The following is a 24,458-nucleotide window of genomic DNA, read 5'->3' as shown; positions in this document are numbered from 1 at the left end:
TAGAATGTACGATTGGGTTTTACACCAAGACATTCCATTCCCAGGGATGAGCAGGAGACAGATGCCTTCCTCTTATCTTAACTGCAAAGAGGCCTTCCTCTTTCACTAATCCTCCTCAGTACAGACCCTTTATGGGTGTCGGGCTGGGGGACGGTCAGGTCTTTCCCTTCCCATGAGGCCATATCTCAGGCTGTCTCAGTGGGGAGAAACCGTGGACAACACACAGGCTTTCTTGGGCAGAGGTCCCTGCTGCCTTCCGCAGTGCATTGTGTCCCTGGGTGCTCGAGACTGGAGAATGGCGATGACTTTTACCAAGCATACTGCCTGCAAACACATTTTTAACAAAGCACGTCCTGCACAGCCCTAAATCCATTAAACCTTGAGTCAATACAGCACGTTTCTGTGAGCACAGAGTTGGGGCTAGGGTTACAGATTAACAGCATCTCAAGGCAGAAGAATTTTTCTTAGTACAGAACAAAATAGAGTTTCTTGTGTCTTCCTTTTTCTACATAGACACAGTTAACAGTGTGATCTATCTTTCTTTCCCCCACAATCACACTCTATAGTAATCATTTACAATAACCTGCGAGACTGAGTGAATCCTCAATGTGGGCAGATGTTTTAGTCCTGAAATCCCCCACCCTCACCTGACCCACAGATCACTCACATCCGTTTGCACCATCTGGCAGCGCTGTGCCCGGATCCGGCTCACAAAGCCATACACGTCCACCTTCCGTTCTGTATGCATCATGTCCAGCATGGCATCAATGACGACAAAGGTACCTGTACGCCCTACACCTGCACTGTAGCCAGAGAGCAGGGGGTTATAGGGATGGCCGGCCTGCCTTGTGGGAGCAGACAGGGAGGGGCAACACAGGTGGGGGCTCTTCCTTCAGGGTCTAAATCCTAATTCTCAATGGGGTAGAAGTGGGACTCTCCAGGAGCCAACAACTCCAGTATGTCCTGAATCCTGACCTCCAGCTATTAGGACCAAGCATTCTGATACTTAGAAGGGTCCAAAGGCTGCAAATATACATGGCCAGCACTTGACCCAGTCTTTTGGCTTCATAGCAGGGTCTCCCAACTCCTAATCTTGGAGGACTGCCCTACCCTCCTTCCTCAAGTCATATTCTCCACCCTGCACTAGAACTTGGAGTCTCTGGCTGTTGTGCTGTTGCTCCAGTAGGTCATCTACTCTGCGCCAGCCTCCTCAGCAAGGGCCCTTGTGCTGTTCCCCTGCTCTGGCCATGGGGGCAAAATGTGGGGGTGGGGGGACAAGGGTCAGGCCACACTGACCTGCAGTGGACCACGATGGCCCCTGCATACTGAGGGTTACAGGCCTTCACCTTCTTGAGGAACTTGAGCATGCCGATCGGGGTAAAAGGCACCCCAAAGTCTGGCCAGCTGGTAAAGTGGAACTGAGTGATGAGGCGCTGTGGCTTTCTGTTGGTCATGTCGCCCACCTGTGAAGTGAGGAGATCCTGTGTGTTGGCCCTGATACCCAAGGGTGGGCAGTACCAGGGGAGGGAAGGTGACAGCTGTGGTTGTCAGTGACAGTGGAAAAGTGAGTGTACCCAGGGGAGTTAGTTAACCACAGACACAACGTCCCACAACTAGTCAGTGGCAGGGTCAGAACTAAAATGCAGTGCTCCCAGCTAAGTCCTCTTTTTGCAGTACCACACTGCCCCTTGGCTGAAGGTGACCTTTGCTCAGGTCTCCAGGGTCGCCTGGAGGGCCAGGGGCAGGCGCATCACATCCTTGACGTCAGGAGTCTTTGGAGTAGGAAAGGAGGAGAAAGGTGAGTCAAGCACCTAGGAGACTGCACTGCCTCCTCATGCTCCCTTTCCACAGTGCTTGGTCATATCTAAATGATCAGACTTCATCTCAACAGGTAATTTTTCACCAGTCATGAAAATACTGCTCCTTTAGCTTTGACAGACAAGTTCCCCTGAGCCCAGATCTCTGGTTTCAGAATTCACATACTGCATACTCAACTCCTGACCACCCTGAGTACAGGGGGATGATCCAGCCTGTTCCCTCTTAGTGGTCAGCAGATCCAACATAAGAACAGAGAAAGGACAGAGGAGACAGTACCTGCTGGATGCAGAACTTCCGTACTGTGTAGTCCACCAGGACAGTCACATCCTCTACAGACACCCGAATATTCCCATAGGTCCAGCAGCCTTGGTCTGGCCAGTACTGGGCGCACTTGCACTGGAAAGAAAAAGACATACATTCCCTGACCTTAGACCTCCTGCCCATGGCAGATGCAAAGGGCCTGGAAATAAGAGCCCACAAAGCCCAGATTAAAGTCCCCCAGAAGGCCCTTTGACCTATTCTCTATCTCAGTCAGCTGCACTTACTTATTCAAATTTGCCCTTTTCTTAAGTTCCTTAGCTGCCATCCTATTGAGCACAGTCTCCTAACTTACACACAGCCCTAGCCCCATACTTCTCAATGTTTCCCACTCACACTCCCTTGGTTCAGGGCGAATCTGAAGCCATCTTACCTACAAAATCTGCACTTTCACAACATTTCAGGTCATGCTCTAGGAGAAAGCCTGTCTGAACCCCTCGAACCAGCAGCCTGCTATGAGGGGGCCACCAGGGTGGACTGATGCAGACTGTAAACCTGCCATGGGAGGCCTAGAGCTTTTTCTGTTGCCTGAGCTTTGGATAGCTTCCAAGAGCAAGAGGTTTGGTTGGAGGAAACTAACCTAAAGCCCAGCCCTAGCACTGTCTTCCCATGCCACTGTGGAGCTGCTGATCATGACACCCGATATCCTAGGATCAAGGTGACTCAAGGGCCATCCTTGAGAAAGACGGTAACAAATAGGTATTCCTCTTTGGGGCTCGACCCCAGGACTCAGGATTGGCTCTGGCTGTGGCCCAGTGATGGAGCTGATTAGGCCAGGCATGCACTTGGTAGCCACAAAAGGAAAAGGACCAGTTAGGAGGCTGCCTCCAGGATCAGGCCAAGGCCTCAAATTCCCTTTGGCTTGCAGGGTCTCAGTTCATAAAGCTCCCCCTGCTGATCCAGGATATACCAAAGGCCTCAGCAGGTGGGGCAGAAAACCACGGAAATAAGGGACTAGAGAAGCCAGGGGAAAAAAGCCCTTCCATGGGCCGGGCGCGGTGGCTCAGGCCTATAATCCCAGCATTCTGGGAGGCCGAGGTGGGTGGGTCACGAGGTCAGGAGATCGAAACCACCCTGCCTAACACAGTGAAACCCCATCTCTACTAAAAAAATACAAAAAATTAGCTGGGCGTGGTGGCGGGCGGTACTCGGGAGGCTGAGGCAGGAGAATGGTGTGAACCCGGGAGGCGGAGCTTGCAGTGAGCCGAGACAGCACCACCACCCTTCAGCCTGGGCGACAGAGAAAGACTCCGTCTCAAAAAACAAAACAACAACAACAACAAAACCCCTCTGTGGCTTTTCCTTAGCTGATGGCCCAAGTCAGTCTCTTTCAGGCTGTTCTGGAACCAGGGTGAGTTGTTTGACTACTAAATACAGGGAATGTGCTTTAGGCACACACCTGAGGTTCATCTGGGGCTTCCAGGCCATAGCAAAGTCTGGTAGACTTCAGCCTGTGTCTTTCTGGATGAACTACTGGTAGAGCACCCACAAAGGGTAGACAGCCAGGCTTAAACTCAGAGCTTATATGCAGAGTGATCCCTCTGCTGTTCACACCCAATTTCTCCACTTACCTCCTTTCTCTCCTTCAGGTTGGTAACCATGACGATGGTGGCTGTGTTTTGTTCCCAGATCATCCGCCAGAAATCATTCACCGTTTCTTCTTTTGGTCCTAAAGTAGCCAACAGCAAAAATGAAGAGAATATACACCAAGAAGAAAGATTCTGGGAGGCTGGGAACATCCATTCCTGACTTTTGGAAGCTTGTGCCCAAATGTCCCCAGCTAAATATCTAACCCATGTATCCATCCACCCCGTTACTAATTGAGTATTTTCCATGTTTCTACCATGTATGTGCCAGGCACTTCACTAGGATGGGGCTGGGTGGAAGGCGTCAAAATATAAACAGAACACGAATGATGTCTCCTAAGGATATTACAGTTGGGAGTTAGAAATCATGACTGCTCACAGAATACCTACATTATGGACCTGACAGTGAGCTAAGTGCTTCATATGGCATTTACTCCTTCCTATTATGCTCTGAGGTGGGTGTCATCAGTCCCAGAAAGGTTGGATGACTCGTTCAGGCTACCTCCCATATAACCTTTTTCAGAAAGTCACTAGAAAATTCTAAACAAAATGAGAGGCAAACAGAGGAAAACAAATGAGATCCAACACAGCAGAGAGGCTAATGGAATCCCCAGGGTACTGGTCTTAGAATGATAACTCTGCCAGAGGATAGAGTGCAACCAATCCACAGTGCAACTGAAGAAAGAAGATTCTAGAAGGATCCTAAGATAAAAAAATTAAACCTCATGTATCTAAAGGTACTGAGAGAAGATATATACTTCTGGTAAAGAGTTTGGGAGGAAAATCAGTGGTAGGTATATAAAAAACACAATGACTAAAAAAAAGGGGGAAAAAACTATACAAAACATAATACTGTGTGTTTCGGCTGTGAATATTTGTAAACTCATAATAATAATAAATATTACCTGAACCCCAAATTGTGATTTGACTCTTCTGGGAGAATGGGGAGGATATGTGGGTACATGTCTGTCTGACTGAGGGGGAGGTGCTCTGTAAGGGGATCAGATGATGTCATCTACCATAAGAAGCCAATAGATAAAAATGGTTGCCCCAGGGGCATTAGACTAAAAAAGTGAAAAGAAAAGGGAGGAGAACTTTGTTTTTGTAAATCTTGTAGTCCCTAATGACTCTTTTTCTTGAGACAAAGTCTCACTCTGTCACCCAGGCTGGAGTATAGTAATGCGATCTCGGCTCACTGAAACCTCTGGCTCCCGGGTTCAAGTGATTCTTGTGCCTCAGCCTCCCAAGCAGTTGTGATCACAGGTGCGAGCCACCATGCCTGGATAATTTTTAGTAGAGATGGGGTTTCACTATGTTGCCCAGGCTGATCTTGAACTCCTGGGCTCAAACGATCCTCCTGTCTTGGCCTCCCAAAGTGTTAGGATTACAGGCATGAGCCACCCTGCCCGGCCTCAATTACTTTTTAATGCTGCAAACATCCAGATATTTTTGCTAGGGTTCAAAGAGTGAAGACACTTGTTAGAACAGCAGGCCTGGAGATGTGTGTAGAACATATAAAGGACATGGTGCTGGGTCCCTGATCTGAGGGTTCCTAGAACACCTATCTGTGAATAATGGTGAGGTTCAGGCCCATGAGCTGGGGGAGAACCAGCCTGGACCCCGTGAGGTGGCTGATCCTCTCTGGAAACTGATTCCTAATTCAAACTCTGAGCAGCCTGGCTGGAACCTAAGGTTAACTAGCCCCAAGGACAGAGGGCCTCATTAGACTATGTTTTGTGTACACAGCCTTTTCCAGTCTTTTTAATATACATATACAAAAAGACTTCTTTTAATGGATCCTTGGATACTGTCATCAAGATGAAGGCTGTTAGCTGTAAACCTGTATGATGGATTACAATTCTTTCAGGTGGTAAAAATTACAGAAAGGCTATACAGCATTCTGGTTAATCCACTCAGCATTTGGGAGAAAAAACCCAAACCCATTATGGGATCATGGTTAAATCTAAGAGTAAAAAGTTGTCATTACTTTACCTTGTGCAGCAATGAATTTGTTCTTTTCTTGGTAGCCCTGGGGTGTGGGGAAGGAAAGAAAAAGAAAAAGAAAACCAAAAATGAATAGAAATGAAATTCTCCAGTCTGACTCCAACCAGTTAACAAAACCTGAAAAGGTGCAGGTACTTAACGAGGATTTCCAGTCTAGACATTCACAAGGGATTAGCTTTAGAGCTAGGAATTAGAGATTACAAAACTCAGTCTAGGTAGTCTTCTCAAACTGAATTATTAATAAATACTAGAATAAGAAATCCAGGCCAGGCATGGTAGCTCACACCTGTAATCCCAGAACTTTGGGAAGCCGAGGTGGGCGGATCATCTGAGGTCAGGAGTTCAAAAGCAGCCTGGCCAACATGGTGAAACCCTGTCTCTACTAAAATACAAAAATTAGCCGGGTGTGGTGGTGCACTCCTGTAATTCCAGCTACTAGGGTGGCTGAGGCAAGAGAATTGCTTGAACCTGGGAGGCGGAGGTTGCACTGAGCCAAGATTGCGCCACTGCACTCCAGCCTTGGTGACAGAGCAAGACTCCATCTCAAAAAAAAAAAAAAGTAAGAAAAAAGAAATCCAAATACTGACTCCTAGATTAGACTATGTTTCTGATGCTTTATCAGCAGCTAACAATGTAGATTTCAGTGTTAACAGGTTAAGAACCCACTAGGGGAAAAGCATATGTGGTGCTTCCAGGGATGAAGCTGGGTTCACTCTGGGAAAGACAACAGGTTATTTTCTCAAGGATGCTTTACCCAGGTGCGAAATCTTTCTGGGAATAGCCTGTGAGTGTGGTGAAGTAGCTCCCAGTGTTTAACAAGAGGCTTGTCCATCACAGGCAGTGGGAGACAAAAGCAAGGGAGCCTGGGGAGCCGCTTAACAGATAAGGAGCCTCGGAAAAACTAACAACTGGCCGCAGCTTTCTTTTTCAGTCTTTATTGCTCTAGTTATACATCTTTTCAACGTCATTGTTTAAATGTATGTTCAATTCAGAAGTTCTAGGTAACAGAAAGCCACATGATTTAAGGATTGTGAATCACCCATTTCCTTTCTCAGAAAGCAATAAGGTGAGTAATAAGGGAGGCAGCTTCAGGGATGGGACACCATGTCACACCAACACCAGGGTGGCAATGTGAAGTACAAGGCTGCAAGGCAGTGGCCAAATATAAGAAGGGGCCTAAATCTGAGGAGCCACTTTCTTTTTTTTTTTTGAGACAGAGTCTTGCTCTGTCACCCAGGCTGGAGTGCAGTGGTGCGATCTTGGCTCACGGCAACTTCCCGCTCCCGGGTTCAAGTGATTCTCCTGCCTCAGCTTCCCAAGGAGCTGGGATCACAAGCACGAGCCATCACGGCCGGCTAATTTTTGTATTTTTACACAAATTAGAGACGGTGTTTCACCATGTTGGCCAGGCTGATCTTGAATTCCTGACCTCAGATGATCCGCCCACCTTGGCTTCCCAAAGTGCTGGGATTACAGGTGTGAGCTACCATGCCTGGTCTGAGGAGCCACTTTCAATTTCAGTTCAAACAAGGGCAGGGCAGGGTTGCTGCCCAACACAGAAGGAGAAAGCTTTAGGCCTCAGAGATGGATATGTTTAGTCAGCAACAAAAGAATTGTTAAAGTTTTCCTTGAGAAGAGCAATTTAAGTTTCAACAAATGTTTTTATTTATTAGAGAATGGAAGTGGAAATAGCCTTAATTCTGGATGTTAAATTCTGCTTATAGTACTAAAGTAAACTAAACTTATAATTAAAACCGAGAAGTCCTTAAGAATATGTTAAGTGCATCATATTCCTGCTCCACGAGGAGTCACTGCTAAATTCTCATTGCAGCATGTGGGCCCTGAACAGCCCGAACACCTGGTCGGAAGGCCCAGCCCCAAAGTGCTTCCTGCCCCGTCTTACCAGGAGTGTGCCATATGCCTTCCTGAAAACATGTCTGTACAGTGATGTGGCAGCACTGCTTAACTAATACAGAGTAATGAGAACGAGGCAAAGCCACTGATCTTGTGTTCTGTTCAAGGGAAAGATGAAATGTGGCTCCCTGGCTCCTGAGATGTCTCTAGATTCTGAAAGCTGAATCTCAGTGGGCTCTAGGTAGTAGCTACATTCCTACCAGTAAAAAGAAACACGTCTAAAGATCCTATATATTCTAGGCTGGGCGCGGTGGCTCAATGCCTCTAATCCCAACACTTTGGGAGGTCGACGTGGGCAGATCACCTGAGGTAGGGAGTTTGAGGCCAGCATGACCAACATGGAGAAACCCCATCTCTACTGAAAATACAAAATTAGCAGGGTGTGGTGGTGCATGCCTGTAATCTCAGCTACTCGGGAGGCTGAGGCAGGAGAATTGCTTGAACCCCGGATGCAGAGGTTGCAGTGAGATCGTGCCATTGCACTCCAGCCTGGGCAACAAGAGTGAAATTCCTCTCAAAAAAAAAAAAAAAAAAATCCTATATATTCTTAGACATCTAAAAATGAGTAAGGAAACTGGTTTCTCCTAAGGCTCTAGGCTGGAATCCCAACTGCCAACTGTGCCATTGCCTCTGTTTCACCTGCTCCTGTGAACAGTGTTAGGTTAGCTGACCTATGTGTTTCCCAAACTACAGACCCCACTTTCCTATGCCTTTCACCACTACTCCATGGTGCCTAGTTCCCTTCAAGATCGATGTGTGTGGTCTTAGTTCTCTATGCAAAAAGTTAAGTGATGGCCAGGGGGGTGAGAATGGAGATTAATTGTATTTAGACACTGAAGTTCTTTTTGGGGTGAGCAATGTGTTCTAAAACTAAGGGGGCAACAGCTAGAGTGTAAGGTTCTTCTTTTGAGGGGATGACAATGTTCTAAAATTGGTGATGGGCTGCATTTATCTGTGAATATACTAAAAAAACACTGAATTGTAAACTCTGAGTGAAATACATGGTATTTGAATTACATCTCAATAAAGTTGTTAGAAAATGTTCTAAGACATTTATGGTGATGGCTGCATAACTTGGTAAACTTACCAAAAAATCACTGAATTCTCACTTAAAATGCGTGAATTTTATGTTATATATATTATACATCAATAAAGTTAGGGGAAAAAAAGGGTTTGATAAGTGTTAACTAACAGCCCACAAAAAGGATGTAACAAATGGCCTCTGAATTTGCTTCAGCAAAGGATGCTGCCCTATACACTAAGTCCAAAGAAAATCTGTTCCTCTTTCTCACTGATCTCTAATCTGCACATAACTCTCTTCACTGCCAAACCCTTCCTGAGCCATGCTTTACTCTTTGCCTTCTCAGATGCTCTCTTCTCTTGGTCTCCTTCCATCTCACCCATGGGCACCTGTTCAATGTGCCTGGCAGGGGCTGTAGGTCCAAGGGCTCTGTTCTTGGCCCACTCCTTTCTTTATTACTTCCAAGTCCACAGCTCTAGATATGACCAACTGTATGCTGGATACATCTACATGGATATATCACCCTCCACTCTCTCATATATAAATCAACCACCAATTCCTGCTAAATTCTACCTCTACGTAGTTTTCACTTTGTTGCCGCTTCCTCATCAACCCTCATCATTTGTGACCTACCTGCTACTGCAATAGCCCCCAATTGGCCCCTCCTAAATCCATGGTGTACATGATAGCCCCAGTGATCAATATGTAAATGTGGCCACACTACTCCTTGCCTTGAACACTTTTCAATGGTACCCCACGGCCTAGATAAATTCATCAAAACCCCTCAGCTGTACTGAAAACTGGCAGACACTATAAGGTGGTTCACTTAGTACCCACTCCTGCTCCCTTCTAGCTTGACTATCTTACAGCTAAATTTCCCAGACTCCCTAGCAGCTCAGCAATCCATGAGACCTAGCTTCTTCTTAGCAGATGCTCCCACACAAGACTTGGGGTAGAAATGAGCAACATGAGATAACGACTGTGCTAGAAATCTGGTCTTTGGGCAAGCATGGTAGTAGAAGCATCCAGTTCTTCTGCAGCACTGTGCAGAGGTTTCACTACGACAGTCACATGCTGCATACATCTATAGCTGCTCTGCTCTTTGCTGAGCAGCATCTGAGTTTGGCTCACTGGCCCTTCCACAGGTTTTGTTAAGGTACCCAGTATCTTATAATAAACTCCTTTCTGCTTAAAAGAGTGGATGAAAAGTACACTCTGTAGTCTGCAAGTAAGAACCCCAATGGACACACTTGACATCCACTACCTTTCAAGATCAAGTTTCATCTCCCACCACTTCCCATCTTATACCTTATAACCTAAGACTGCTGTTTCTAATCTCTGTGACTTTGCTCATGTTTCTCCTTTGCTTTGAAGTTTCTGCCCAACTTTCTTCTCCTGAACTTTGACTCACTCTTTAATAATGAGCTCTACTGGGTTACCAGGCTGGGCTGAATGTTTTTTCTTTTTTCTCTGAACTCCACAGAACCTGGCAATACCTCTTTTGCACACGTAGCACATTACAGGAAACAACCTAACTACCTGTGTAGTATATGAGGGATTACATCTTACCTCTGTAACCTTTAAGCCTATCCACAGTGCTTGGCACACAGCAGGTGCTCAAAAAATGTTGACTGAGTTTAATAAACTGTGAAAGCCAAATCTTTAATCCCTGCTTCCCACTTACGGTTAACCACAGGTTTTTCCCTGCTTTTGTTCCTTCACTGAGTTCATAAGGTCCCCCATTTAACCTTCTTCATCTAAACTCTGCCTACTAATAACTGTCTAATAACCATCAAGGCATTATGGAATGCCCTAGTGTAAGCTCTAAATAAACATGGTCAAGGGATAAGGCTGTTTCTTTCTACTGTGCCATTACCATGAAGAGATCCCCATCTCAGCTGCTTAACAGCCTTAACATACAATTAGTTTTTGTCAGTTTTCACCTTCAATGTGGGAAGGGACCAAACTGGTTATGGTGGCAGATGCTGCTGGTTACTAACTCAAAGCCATTCCTCCCTTTCTTCTCTGCAATTAGAGCCACAATTCTGTTTGGACATTAACCTTTCACTGGCTTGGAAGGTGCCCATTCCCCAGGCTCAGATGGGTAAATCATGATCATTCTCAATGTCCTAGCCAGTGATTAGAGAGGGATGTGAACATGTGATCCAATCCTGGCCTGCTGGTCCTGAGGACAGGGTGGTGGGGAGGATTCTGTGAAAAGCCTTGCTCCCTAACAGAGAGAAAAGCATAGGCAGATATGTTCCTTTTCTGTGCTGGATGCTGTGTTTATAAGGAATGCTTGGGACTGCTGCAGCCATCTTGTGACCATGAGACTGCTGACAGGGCTAAGGATAACTGAGTAGAAAGATGGAAGCACCTGGGTTTGTAAGGATGTCACTGACCCATGGAATCAGCCAACTCAAGAACTGGTCTCCATTTGCTTTCATATTATATGAGACAAATAAATGTTCCCAGCGGGGCACGGTGGCTCACGCCTGTAATCCCAGCAATTTGGGAGGCAGAGGCAGGTGGATCACTTGAGGCTCAGAGTTCAAGACCAGCCTGGCCAACATAATGAAACACCATCTCTACTAAAAATACAAAAAATTAGCTGGGCACATGTCTGTAATCCTGGCTACTTGGGAGGCTAAGGCATGAGAATCGCTTGAGCCCAGGTGGCAGAGGCCATAGTAAGCCAAGATCGTACCAGTGCAATCCAGCCTGGGTGTCGGGGTGAGACTGTCTCCAGAAAAAAAAAAAATGTTCCCATCTAGACAACTTTTAGTTGAGTATTCTCTTACCTGCAGCTGGACACACTCACTGATCTTGCTCTACTCTTCTGCATAACATTAAAGTCAACCTATTCCACCTAATCTCTTCATCATGATCTTTGATGTAAGTTCTAGGAATTCCTGCTGATTACTAGCCTTTCTCCATTTTCCTTATCGACTGCAACAATTATTTGTCTAGTCAGGGTCCCTTTCCTTAAAACTACAAACATGTAACCATTAACGTTAAACATACATACAGGAACTTCAGCAAATTCACTCCAGTGAGAATGCCCGGACTGCCCCATTTTTGAAGTCCATCTAATAGCCTATTATTTGGATACAACCTCCTGTTCTTTCATCTTTCTCCTTTTCTTATGCTGTTCTTTCACTTTCTCAAGATCTCCAGTTCCTCAATCCTACCACCTTAGGAATAGTTGTTTATTCCTAACAACTTCCTAATGCTTTTCTTTTCTACTGAAACTGGAGCCCTTGGCTGACTACTTGAACCAGCCACTGACCTTCCCTTTTGTCTGAGTACCACATGTTCTCTACATTTACCACCAATCCCAGGGTGCAGATGAAGAAAAAAAAGAAAAAAAAAAAAATCACACAACTCAGCACCCCCCACCCCCATCAATGACATCCCACTAGACATGCCCTTCGCTTTCTCTCTTCGATACCCTTTTCTCAGGGACCTCAGAAGCTGTTCTAAACTTTCACAGCTCTCATGTTACAGTCCCATCCCATTTGTTCAGTAGACAACCATAACACAGGTGAGTTGCCCCAACTTGCTTTACCCACACCTACGAGTCGTCTCTATCCATTCTGTCCTCTCCTTTATCTTCACTCTCAGAGGAAGAAACAGCCCTTCTTACGTTCACACTAATCTCTCCATCAGTGTTCTTTTTTTTTCTTGTGGTAAAATACAACATAAAATTTGCGATTTTAGCCATTTTGACTCTTTTCTTTTTTTTGAGACAGTCTCGCCCCGTCGCCCAGGCTGGAGTGCAGTGGCGCCATCTCGGCTCACTGCAATCTCTGCCTCCCAAGTTCAAGCAATTCTCTGCCTCAGTCTCCTGAGTAGCTGGGATTACAGGTGCCTGCCACAACGCCCGGCTAATTTTTGTATTTTTTTTTTTTTTTTTTTTAGTAGAGACGGGGTTTCACCATCTTGGCCAGGCTGGTCTCAAACTTCTGACCTCAAGTGATCCATCCACATCGGCCTCCCAAAGTGCTGAGATTACAGGTGTGAGCCACTGTGCCCGGCTGATTTTAGCCATTTTAAGTGTACAGTTCTGTAGCATTAAGCATATTCACACTGTCGTGCACCCATCATCACCATCCATCTACAGAACTTTTTCATCTTCCCCAGTTGAAACTCTGTACCCACTCCTCATTCCTCCCTCCCCCAGCAACCACTATTCTACTTTCTGTCCTTATGAATTTGACTACTCTACATATGTATATATAGTTCTATATTCTATACGTAGAATCATATAATATTTGTCCTTTTGGGACTGGCTTATTTCACTTAGCATGATGTCTTCCAGGTTCATCCATGTATGTAGCATGTATTAGAATTTCCTTCCTTTTATTTTAAAGGCTGAATAACATTCCACTGTATGCATGTACCACATTTAATTTATTCACTCATCTGTCAATGGACACTTGGGAGTGCTTCCACCTGGCTTTTATGGCTAATGCTGCAAGTGGAAATTTTATCCAGTCTTCTCATGCATCTTGCATCAGGAGTCAGACTTGCTTTTGCCAGCTTTCCCTCTCTCTTCTTTCTGTTCAAATTCACCCTCTCTACAGGATGCTTCCCCCAAATCTATAAAACATATTCTTAACTCTTTATGTGTTTTTTCAGGCTACTGGCAAAGAAGAAACCAACCAAACAAAAACCTCAAATCTCTCATACAGACTGTTCTATAAACATTCTCTAAATCATCTTTAAAAACCTCCTCTTAGTATCAGCTCTTCCCTCAGGCCTTGGTTCATATATGGCTAACCAGATAGTCATACACACACACACACATATAATATAGCTGGCGTCATGTCAGGTATTCTTGTCCTGTTCTCCCTTATTTTTACTGTTGAGAGCAAGGCCTGCTTTTGTTTGTAATTAGAATCAGCTCAATAAAGGATTCACTGACTCTTACCATAAAATACATATTTAGACACAGATTTCTACATGGGAAACCTTAGGGAATGACGACAGGGTAAATATAGAAAATGATTAAAACTATTTGACTGACCTTAAAAAAAATTCAGTCACTTAAAAAAAACAGACTTGTCAGGGAAAACATGAAATGACAAATATTTCTCCTAACACACAGCTGGTGAGGAGCCAAGAGATAGTGGCAATGGTCAGGCAGGGAAGTGATGGGGAAAGCACCCGATCCTTACATTGATGAATGAAGCATTGATGTAATCAGAATCTGGAACCCCTTCAACTGGTGTCAGGTGGACTCTAGAGTGGTCATCTAGGAAACAAACCAACAATATTTCAGTAAAATCAAAATTTATTTCTCACAGAACCTGATGCAACCAGGACAGTTGAGACATCTGTGCCTATGTGCACAGACTCATGCTTGTATAAAGATGCCACTCCAACAATATAACTCCAACAGTGTAACAGCAAAAAATTGGGAATGCCTTAAGTATCATTAGGGGACTAGTAAAAGAAATTAAGATACATCTACAATGTGGAATACTAAGTAGCTGAGAAAAAAGAAAGTTTCTTGACAGATGAACTGACAATATGTACTATTAAAAGAGACAAATGTGTACAGTATACCAATCATATTAAAAAATGTTATGTATTATATATACACATACCCACACCCACACACATACACACATCCCCCTCCTCCAACAAATGCACATAAATAAGAAGACAAGGCCGAGCACGGTGGGTCACGCCTATAATCCCAGCACTTCAGGTAGCAGAGGCGGTGCATCACTTGAGGTCAGGAGTTCCAGACCAGCCTGGCCAACATGGGGAAACTCCGTCTCTACTAAAAATACAAAATTAGCTGGGTGTGGTGGCATGTGCCTGTAGGGAGTCCCAGCTACTTGGGAGGCTGAGGCAGGAAAATGGCTTAAACCCAGGAGGGTTTAAGCCTGCAGTGAGCCAAGATTGTGCCACTGCACTCCAGCCTGTGTGACAGAGCGAGAAAGAAAAAAGAAAAAGACAAAAGTATCTGTAAATGCATAGTGTAGTGGTCCTAATTTTTTGGTTCCATACTTCACTTATAAAAATATGAGCAGGCATCTCTAATATATGCTCATTTATTGATAAATTACGCACATATGCTAATGTATGATGTACCCTGAAATATAAAATTTTTAGGGTCTGGGTGTGGTGGCCCATGCACCTAATCCCAATTCTTTGGGAGGTCAAAGTGGGAGGATTGCTTGAGGCCAAGAGTTTGAGACCAGGCTGGGCAACACAGCGAGACCCTGTGTCTAAAAAAAATTTAGCCAGGCATGGTAGATGAACCTGTAGTTCTAGTTACTCAGCAGGCTGTGGCAGGAGGATTACTTGAGCCCAGGAATTCGAGGATACATATCTATGATCACATCATTGCACCCCAGCTTGGGTGGCCCTGTCTCTAAAAAAATAAATGAAATAAAAAATTTAAAAGGATGAATTTTTAAAAAGCAAATATACTGGCTGGGCTCACTGGCTCATGCTTGTAATCCCAACACTTTGGGAGACCAAAGCAGGAGGACTGTTTGAGGCCAGGAGTTTGAGACCAGCCAAGGGAACACAGCAAGACCATCTCTACAAAAAATAAAAAAAATAAAACATACACAGGTTCTGAGAATTAGGAATTTTTTTTTTTTAAAGCAAATATAAAAATCAAGTGAGGTTCAAACATCTTCCTCTCATATCTCATTAAATTATGCATAACCCATTCTGGATACCAAGGGACTAGAAAAATGTCTGTTAGCTTATGGATCAACTGATTAGCAATGGCTAACTCTGGGAAGGGTTTATACAGAGAACTCTGCATTCGAATTTTTTTGAATGAATACCAGAAAAAAACATCTCTACCACTACCATCATCCCCTGCTTCTCGCCTGATCCTAGTGAAGCTGTTCTCCAGTACCTCCTAAAAACTTGAGGCCTGACACAAAAATCCTCCTGAATTATCCTAATTGACTCTGAGTATGTGGGATCCATAAAGGCTCTTTCAGCCCAAAGTCTTCAATCTACTCTTATTTATTTTTTATTTTATTAATTATTCTTTATTTCATTTATTTTACTTTATTTTTTTGAGACAGGGTCTTGCCCTGTCACCCAGGCTAGAATGCACTGACACGATCTTGGGTCACTGCAACCTCTGCCCCCCTGGGCTCAAGGGATCCTCCTACCTCAGCCTCCTGAGTAGCTGGGACCACAGACACACAACACCATGCCTGGCTAATTTTTTAAGGTTTTTGTAGAGATGAGGTCTCACTATATTGCCCAGGCTAGTTTCAAACTCGTGGGTTCAAGTGATTCTCCCTCCTTGGCCTTCCAAAGTTCTGGGATTACAGGTATGAGCAACTGAGTCCTGCCATGAACACACTCTCGTTATCCACCCTGCTGTGCCCAATTGCAAGATTCTTTCCATCTTCGGAAAATCCCTCTAGAGATGTAATTTCAGGTTACATCCCAAGAAACACTAAAGACACTCACAAGGCAAGATGTTTACATATCGATTTTTTTCCTTGTTTTCCTCCTTGGAAGCAGCCTCACAGGTGGCCTGGATAGGACATGCAGGGAGAGCCTGAAAGGTTAAGAGAAATTAGAGGAATTATTAGCAGGGATAAACATCAAACATGCAAACTGCTGCAGCAAACCCTGACCTGGTAGCATGTTCTACCTTTTCCTGGGGGGAAAAACATGGGCCCAGGTGAATACCTGCAGCCTACCACAGAGAATGCCCCTCTCCCCCTAAACAGCCACAAGCTCCTTAGAGTTCAACACAAGAATCCTCAGGGGGCAGAATGCCCTTTCTGTTATGTAAGTATAGCATGCTCTTTACATGATTACTACGTGGTTAGGAGCCTGTTGTTAGGATGCTGGGCCAAAATGGCCTACTCTTGTAAATTGGAATGGGGACATACCTGAAGGAATGGGCCACTTATCCTCATGCTAATTACCACCACACAAAGATGACATGCATCTCAGAGTGAACCACACAGGAGGGTTCTGGATGGCCAGCTGATTTAATCTCTTTCTAGGTATCTAAGGGGACATGACACCCCAGCCTCTAGCATCATGTGGCAAGGAAGCAAGGACTGGTGGGTGGGTGGGAGGGCATTCATATAGATGCAGCAGTCAAGAAGCAGAAGATTTGGGTGAGGTGACATTAAATTTGCAGCAGTTTTGGAGCAAATGTAAATTAGTTAGTGCAGGGAGGTTATCACACAATGATTTGACATGAGATAGTCTGTGTTTGTATGAACTTGAGCACATCTGTTAAACTTTCTAGGTCCAGTTTTCTCATCTGTAAAATTGGGGCTGGGTGGCTCACGCCTGTAATCCCAGCACTTTGGGAGGCTGAGGCGGGTGGATCACGTGAGGTCAGGAGTTCGAGACCAGCCTGGCTAACAAGGCGAAACCCTGTCTCTACTAAAAAGACAACAATTAGCTGGGCATGGTGGTGCACACCTGTAACCCCAGCTACTCAGGAGGCTGAGGCAGGAGAATCACCTGAACCCGGGAGGCGGAGGTTGCAGTGAGCCGAGATCACGCCACTGTACTCCAGCCTAGGCAACAGAGCGAGACTCGGTCTCAAAAATAAATAATAAATAAATACATAAAATTGGAACAACAACATCTGCCACATAAGGAAATAATCTCATGTGTGGCAAAGAATAAGTATTCAAATAAATGAGTTTTATGAGAGTGGGAAGCTAAATTTTATTATTTGATCTGTTCTCTTTTATGTTTCATATATTCAAAATTAAGGACGAAAAAAGGAGCTGGGTGTGGTGGTTCATGCCTGTAATCCCAACACTTTGGGAGATAGAGGTGGGAGGACTACTTGAGGCCAGAAGTTTGAGACCAGCCTGGGCAACACAGCAAGATCTCGTCTCCACATTAAAAAAAAAAAAAAAAAAAAAAATTAGCCAGGTATGGTGGTGCATGCCTGTAGTCCCAGCTACTCAGAAGGCTGAGGTGGGAGGAACACTTCAGCCCAGGAGTTCAAGGCCATGATCACACCACTGCACTCCAGCCTGAGTGACACAGTGAGACTCTGACACTATAAAAACAAACAAGAAAGCAAAAAGGGAGGCAGTTTAAAATTCCAACACTAATTCTGAGTAAGTGACTTGGAAATACATTTTATGAGCCTTAAAAAAACTTTTCGAAAATATTTTTTGGCCTAGCAACTTCAATTTTAAGAATATACCCTAAGGAAATAAAAATCTTTATGTCCTAATTATTTACTTCATCATTATTTAGAATGACCCAAAACTGAGAACAACCGTAGTATTCAGCAGTAGAGGAACAATTCATGCATTACTTTTCATTCATTCTTTCAACAAATATATATTTTGTATCTACCAGGCACTGGGCTAGGTACAGAGCAAAGAGTGGGAAATCAAATATAAGTGCAGTTCTCGCCCTCGAGGACAATATAAACTTGTGGGTGAAAAGCAGACATTAAACAAATAAAACAAATACATATATAATTATATACCATGATGAATGCAATCAAAGAACAGAATGCTACTAGAGATGAAGTATCAGAAAGCACCAAATTTGGATTACAGGTGGGTCTCTCTGAGGAAGGATAAGTATAGAAAATAGTATTCCAGACACAGAGAACAGCATCTGTGGTAACCCAGAGGTGGGAGAAGGCTTGGTTGTGTGAGGAACCGAAAATCAATGCAGGTATCACGCAGAAGGTGAGTTTGATGGGGATGGCAGGAGGAAGTAGGAAGAGATGAGCCTGGCAAAGTCAGATCATCCATTGCCAGGTAGGTCCTTGAATAGGGAGTTCAAATTTTATGTTAAGTGCATGAGGAAATCATTGAAGGTTTTTAAAGCGTAATCCATTTTCCATGTTAAAGAATTACTTCTTATTATATGAAAAATGGACTAGAGAGGGGCAAGAACAGAAGCATGGAAAAACGATGATACAAGGAAATGGATGCATTTGAGACATATTCTGGAATTAGAATTACTACATTTGGGCCAGGCGCAGTGGCTCACGCCTGTAATCCCAGCACTTTGGGACGCCGAGGTGGGTGGATCACTTGAGGTCTGGTGTTCGAGACCAGCTGACCAACATGGTGAAACCCCATCTTTACTAAAAATACAAAAAATTAGCCGGGTATGGTGGCACATGCCTGTAACCCCAGCTACTTGGGAGGCTGAGGTAGGAGAATTGCTTGAACCCGGGAGGTGGAGGTTGCAGTGAGCCAAGACTACGCCATTGCACTCCAGCCTGGGCAGAAAGAGCAAAACTCCGTCTAAAAAAAAAAAAAAAATTACTACATTTGGAGATGGAATGAAGGCAAAGTGGACTGGGAAGAGCAAGAGGCAGAAATGAAGAATGAAGGTTTCTATCTTTGATAATAATTAAAAAAAAAGACTGAATGAAGGAAATGCCAGCCCAAAGGGAACCAATTTTTGTCAGATGGAAGCAAGAGTTTTTTGTTTTTGTTTTTTTGGAGACAGGGTCTCGCTCTGTCACCCAGGCTGGAGTGCAGTGGCGCCATCATAGCTCACTGCAGCCTTGAACTCCTGGGCTGGAGGTATCTTACTGCCTCAGCCTCCTGAGTAACTGGGACTACAGGCACAGCACCACCAACCATGCCTGGCTAGTTTTTTAATTTTAATTTTTGTAGAGGTGGATCTTGCTATGTTGCCCAGGCTGGGAAGCAAGAGCTTTAAGAAAGGAGCAAATATATTTACTGGAAACCAGCATGACAGTGATAGGACAAATTAAAGTGAAAGACCCAAAGATAGGGAAATTAGGACCTCAAAATCCATCTGCCCTCACCTACTCAAGAGATTCCTTTCAGATTAAAACCCTGGAGGTTCTGCATGTTATTTTACTAACAGAGGCAATTACCCCTGACCCTATGCTGTGAATACATAAAAGGAAAAAAAGAGTTTCCTGGGCTGGACTCTTACACATGCAGTAGAGACCATTATTTTAGATCAGAATTTCTCAGTTCATCCACAGTTTGCATTCTCTTTCTTCACATAGATTTCCACAGGTTTCCACCCAAGTGCAGGGCAGGATGAGATGTCAGTTTTTTAAGCCCTGATGGCTAATCCAGAGGCACTACTTTTCCTGCACATCTCTTCTCTAAAATGTAGAACAGACGTAGGGACAGCAAGACTCTTGAAAACAGTCTTCAATACAAAAATGTCAGGAATAACAAAGACTACATCTCACAGCCCTATCAGCATCCCTAGCTCCCTCAGTCATGATAAAGAAAAACTAGGTCTCCTGGTGGACTAAGGCTCCTAGAAAGAGTTAGGAAGAAACAGGAGCCATTGTTTAACAAGAGAGGAGAAAGGGCTTGCCCTGGAGAACACAGCGCTAGATGCAAAGGTTCAGAATGAAGAGCCTACGTCAGGGATGAGAACAAGGTGAATTCTACTCCTTTTGGTTTCTACTCTGAAAAACCTAGCTCACAGAGCTAGGAAGCAGCAGCTAGAGCAGAAGTCTATAAAACGTTAAACTCTCTAGAAACACTAGGTGGCATCGAAGACCGTTTCACCTCTTCCTTAAGCCTTAACTGGAACCAAGGCTAAGTACTCATTCATTTTTTAAAGACATGTCAGTTAAAAAAATTTTTTTTTCGAATTTGTTGATATTTATTTTTTAAAAAGTATCCATCACATAATTTAACTTAGAAGCTCTCTTTGGGCTCCTCTCCTTATATCCTCTTCCTTCCCCTCTCACTGGTAAACCTGAAGTTTTATATTTATCATTACATTGCTTTATTTGTATCTCATATTTTTTGCTCCAAAACAATGTATTATTATTGCTAGTCTAGTTTTTGAGGAAAATGGAATCATGATTAAGTGGTGAGTTGCTTTTTTCTTTGGCTCAACATTACGTTCCTAAGATTCATCCTGGATGTTTACTTACTTCAGCTACTTTGTAGTGCTCCATTTGAGACCCTGTTAAAATTTACTTATCCATTCTACTACTGATGAATATTTGGGTTGTTTACAGTTAAAGGTCCTGCTCTGAGACAAATTTTTATATCTTTCTTGTGCATGTGTGCAAGAATTTCAGGTATAGGTATCTTTAACCTTACCAGATAAGGCCAAATTGTTTTTCAAAGTAGCTGTACTAATTTATACTCCCACCAGCAATGTACAGTGTTCCAGTTCTGTATCCTTATCAACATTTGCTACTGTCAGACTTTGTATTAACTGATTTAAATTTCTCTGATTATTAATGAGGTTCATCATCTTTCCATAGCATACTGGTCAAAACAGTTTCCTCTTCCGTGAAGTACCTAGTCAAATGTTTTCCCCGTTGTCTTACTGGATTATTATTATTTTCAAAATGGAGTCTTGTTCTGTCACCCAGACTGGAGTGCAGTGGCGCAATCTTGGCTCACTGCAGCCTCCAACTCCTGTGTTCAAGCAATTCTCCTTCCTCAGCCTCCCCCGTAGCTGGGATTACAGGCGCTCGCCACCACACTTGGCTAATTTTTTTTGTATTTTTTGTAGAGACAGGGTTTCACCATGTTGGCCAGGCTGGTCTCGAACTCCTGACCTTGTGATCTGCCTACCTCAGCCTCGCAAAGTGCTGGGATTACAGGCATGAACCACTGCACCCAGCCTACTTATTTTCTCAACAGTTTGTAGAAGTTCTTTATATATTCTGGATACTCTTCCTTTATCAGTTACCTGTGTTATCTTTTACCAAGGTTGTGGCCTTCCCTTTCATCTTCTTTATGGTATCATTTATGAAGAGGTTTTGCATTTTCACGTAAATGCATCAATCTTCCCTTTCATCAACATTTTAAGTCTTAAGAAATCCTTTCCTACTGTGAGATCAGAAGTGTATTTTACTACATTATGATCTCTACATTTTATCATTTTTGTCCTTTAAATTTCAGTGTTTACAGCAACTGGAATTGGTTTTTGTGTTTGGTATGTGACAAGCATTCAATTTCATTTATTCCCACAGGGTTACCAATGGTCCCAGGCACTATTTATTGTGAAGACCATCTTTTCCCCACCCAAACTGCAAGAGCATTTCTGTCATAAACAGGTTTCCACTTACACATGGATCTGCTTCTGGGCTCTTTATTTCATTCCATTGGTCGATCTGTCTATCCCAGTGCCAATACAGAACTGTCTTAATTACTAAAATTTTATAATCTCTTTGTATCTGGTAAGGCAGGTCTCCTCACCTTGTTCTTCTTCTTCAGGAATGTCTTGGCTATTCTTGAATCTTTTCTCCTCCATATAAATTTTAGAATCAGCTTGTCAAGTTCCACAAAAAAACCTGTGGGGATTTTTATTGGAATTGCATTGAATCTATATATCTTGGGGGAGAATTGACATCTTTACAAAATTGAGCCTCCTAATCCATTGATCCTATCTCTTCACTAATTTAAGCTATTTTCCTTTAATGTCTTCAAACATTTTAATAATTTTCTCTAAATTGTTAAATCCATTCCTAGGTACTTTACATTTGGATGCTATTGTAATTGGCACCTTTTAAAAGGTATTATTAGGTTTTCTGTTTGTGGCCCATGTATAGAAATGCATTAAATTTTTATGCTGCTTCTGTATCTAGCAACCTTGCTAAAATAACTTATTAATTCTATAATATGTCTGATGAATCTGTGGGTTTTTCTGAAGACAATATTTGGTCTGTGAAAAATTTATATTTTGTCCCTTCCTTTGCAATCCTTATACCTTTCTTTTCTTGCCTAAATCTCCAGTACAGGTCTGAATCTCATTCACTTTTAAGTTTGAATCTCCTTTCAATACTCTCACCCAATAGTCACCAGTGCCTGAACACTAGAGTGATGGGAAATTTACTACCTTCCAAAGTAGGTCTTGGAACAGTTCTGTTTAAAACGACCCAACACCCAGACACACAATTTCTTTTGCATTTCCCTTGTACTAAGCAATGTAAAACCCAGATGTCAGCAGGCATCTTCTCTGCCCCTTGCAAAGCCCAAACTCCCAACTCTCTGGACAGTGGAATTCTAAAGCACTTGTCACAGTTCCTGCTAATTCCCATAGGACTTTGACTCTGATTCACTTATTTTGGGACAACTCATCAATGTAGAGGCGATTTCACCCATCTCAACTCAGATGTCACACTCAGTCCCATCACTAGATGATACACACATGCCTTCTTCACCTGGTAATCTAAGAGATGTGAGGTCCTGAGGAAGGTCACATCTCACATTGCACAGATTCTGACTATTTCACTGGTTTCACCTCTTTCCCTCTTTCTTTCTCTCCTATCCCATTCCTCTCAGCAGCTAAGCCTTTTTTTTTTTTTTTTTTTTTGAGACAGAGTCTCACTCTGGTAGCCAGGAGGCTGGAGGGCAGTGCTATGATCACTGTAGCTCACTGTAGCTCCTGTAGCTCTATAAAGTTAGCACTATAGCTCACACTGTAGCCTCCAAGTGTTGGGCTCAAATGATTCTCCCACCTCAGCCCCCTAAGTAGCTAGAACTACAGGCATGTGCCATCACGCCTGGCTACTTAAAAAAATTTTTTTTGTAGAGATAAGGTCTTGCTACATTGCCTTGGCTGGTCTTAAACTCCTGGCCTCAATCTTCCCGCACTGGCTTCCCAAAGTGCTGGGAGATTACAGGCATGAACAACTGCACCCAGCCAGGAGCTAACCCAATTTTATCTTTTTGTTTCTTTTTAAACCTTGATAATGCCTTAAAGACCTCAATTTTCCCTGAAAATGGGAGCTTCTGAGTGGTTTTTCAAAGTATTTCTTCTGAATAAATTCAATGATTCCTAGAAAGACAAATGCTGGTGAACAAAAAAGCTCCAGCTTGTAATTAGGATGAAAGCCACCGCCTAGAATTTCTCATCAGGTGGGCATTCACAGAAATGCTACAGTCTCCTTTTAGCCTGTCACATATCTGAAAACAGTTGTCATGTCCTATGCGTGTTGTTCCTTTAGTTATTCACCCCCATGGTCCAGTTTCTCTCCAGAACAACATCCAATTTGGTGATATCCCTTTTTATAGAGACCTGACCACAAGACTCCTGACACAGTTCAAACTAGGCATAGCAACTTCTTTATTCTAGATGTTATATATCCATCGAAGCAAACTAAGTCCATTAGATTTATTTCCCATATTTAAAAAATTCTGCTTTAAAAATATTACAAAAAGAATATGCTTGTTTTAAGTCAAATAATTTAGTAGAAAACAAAGTTCCCTATTATGTCTCTCCTCTTTTCCAGCCCCCTTGTAGGCAGCCACTGTTGACAATTTGTAGTCTTTCAGACTTAAAAAAAAAAAGCATCAACATACCCAGACACAGATATACATATTTTTGAAAACAAAAATGAAATTATCCCACGTTTTCTCACATAACAATATGACTTAGAGATCTATGTAAACACATTTATTTTAATGATAGTATAGAATATCATAATGGATATAAGAAATCATCTGGCCATTCTATTTGAGAGATATTTGCTTTTTTATCTTCTTTGCTATTATAAATAATGCTGTCATAAACATCCTTGTACAAATACGTATTTGTATAATGAGGGTTTTTCTGTTAAGAATCTTAGAAGCTTGGTCAGAAAACTCAAATATTTAAATACTGATTGGTACTGCCAAAATCATCCCTCCAATGCAATACCAATTTAAACTCCCCCACCTGTAAGTCTCTGCAGCCCCATATTTTTGTCCACATTTGATATAAATCTTTTTAAATTTTCAAATCTGATAGGTCCAAAATAATGGTTAGCTTTTATCTGTATTTCCCTGATTACTAGATATAGTTGATCTTCTTTTCATATCTTTATAGACCATTTGTATTTCTTC

General features: G+C 43.1%; 1 protein-coding gene across 17 annotated transcripts in view; it reads right to left on the bottom strand.

Moving 5' to 3' along the window:
* Positions 1-24,458, bottom strand: part of PTPRA (protein tyrosine phosphatase receptor type A) — a 172,721-nt gene that overhangs the window by 15,139 nt on the left and 133,124 nt on the right. For 14 of the 17 annotated variants that reach the window (XM_055264897.2, XM_055264896.2, XM_055264901.2 and 11 more), the window contains 7 exons: positions 16,123-16,213; positions 13,842-13,918; positions 5,715-5,751; positions 3,708-3,805; positions 2,095-2,214; positions 1,297-1,463; positions 668-803 (listed from right to left, as the gene is read on the bottom strand). In XM_055264897.2, coding sequence (XP_055120872.1) covers positions 668-803; positions 1,297-1,463; positions 2,095-2,214; positions 3,708-3,805; positions 5,715-5,751; positions 13,842-13,918; positions 16,123-16,213 — 726 coding nt within the window. Of the gene's footprint in view, positions 1-667; positions 804-1,296; positions 1,464-2,094; positions 2,215-3,707; positions 3,806-5,714; positions 5,752-13,841; positions 13,919-16,122; positions 16,214-21,830; positions 21,912-24,458 lie in introns of those variants that run through there. The other 3 variants (XM_055264906.2, XM_055264904.2, XM_055264905.2) reach the window with 3 other exon arrangements.

Source organism: Symphalangus syndactylus, chromosome 24, assembly GCF_028878055.3.
Source record: "Symphalangus syndactylus isolate Jambi chromosome 24, NHGRI_mSymSyn1-v2.1_pri, whole genome shotgun sequence".
NCBI classification, from domain to species: domain Eukaryota; kingdom Metazoa; phylum Chordata; class Mammalia; order Primates; family Hylobatidae; genus Symphalangus; species Symphalangus syndactylus.
Note: the sequence above shows the minus strand (reverse complement) of the source record. Positions and strands in the feature narration are given on the sequence as shown.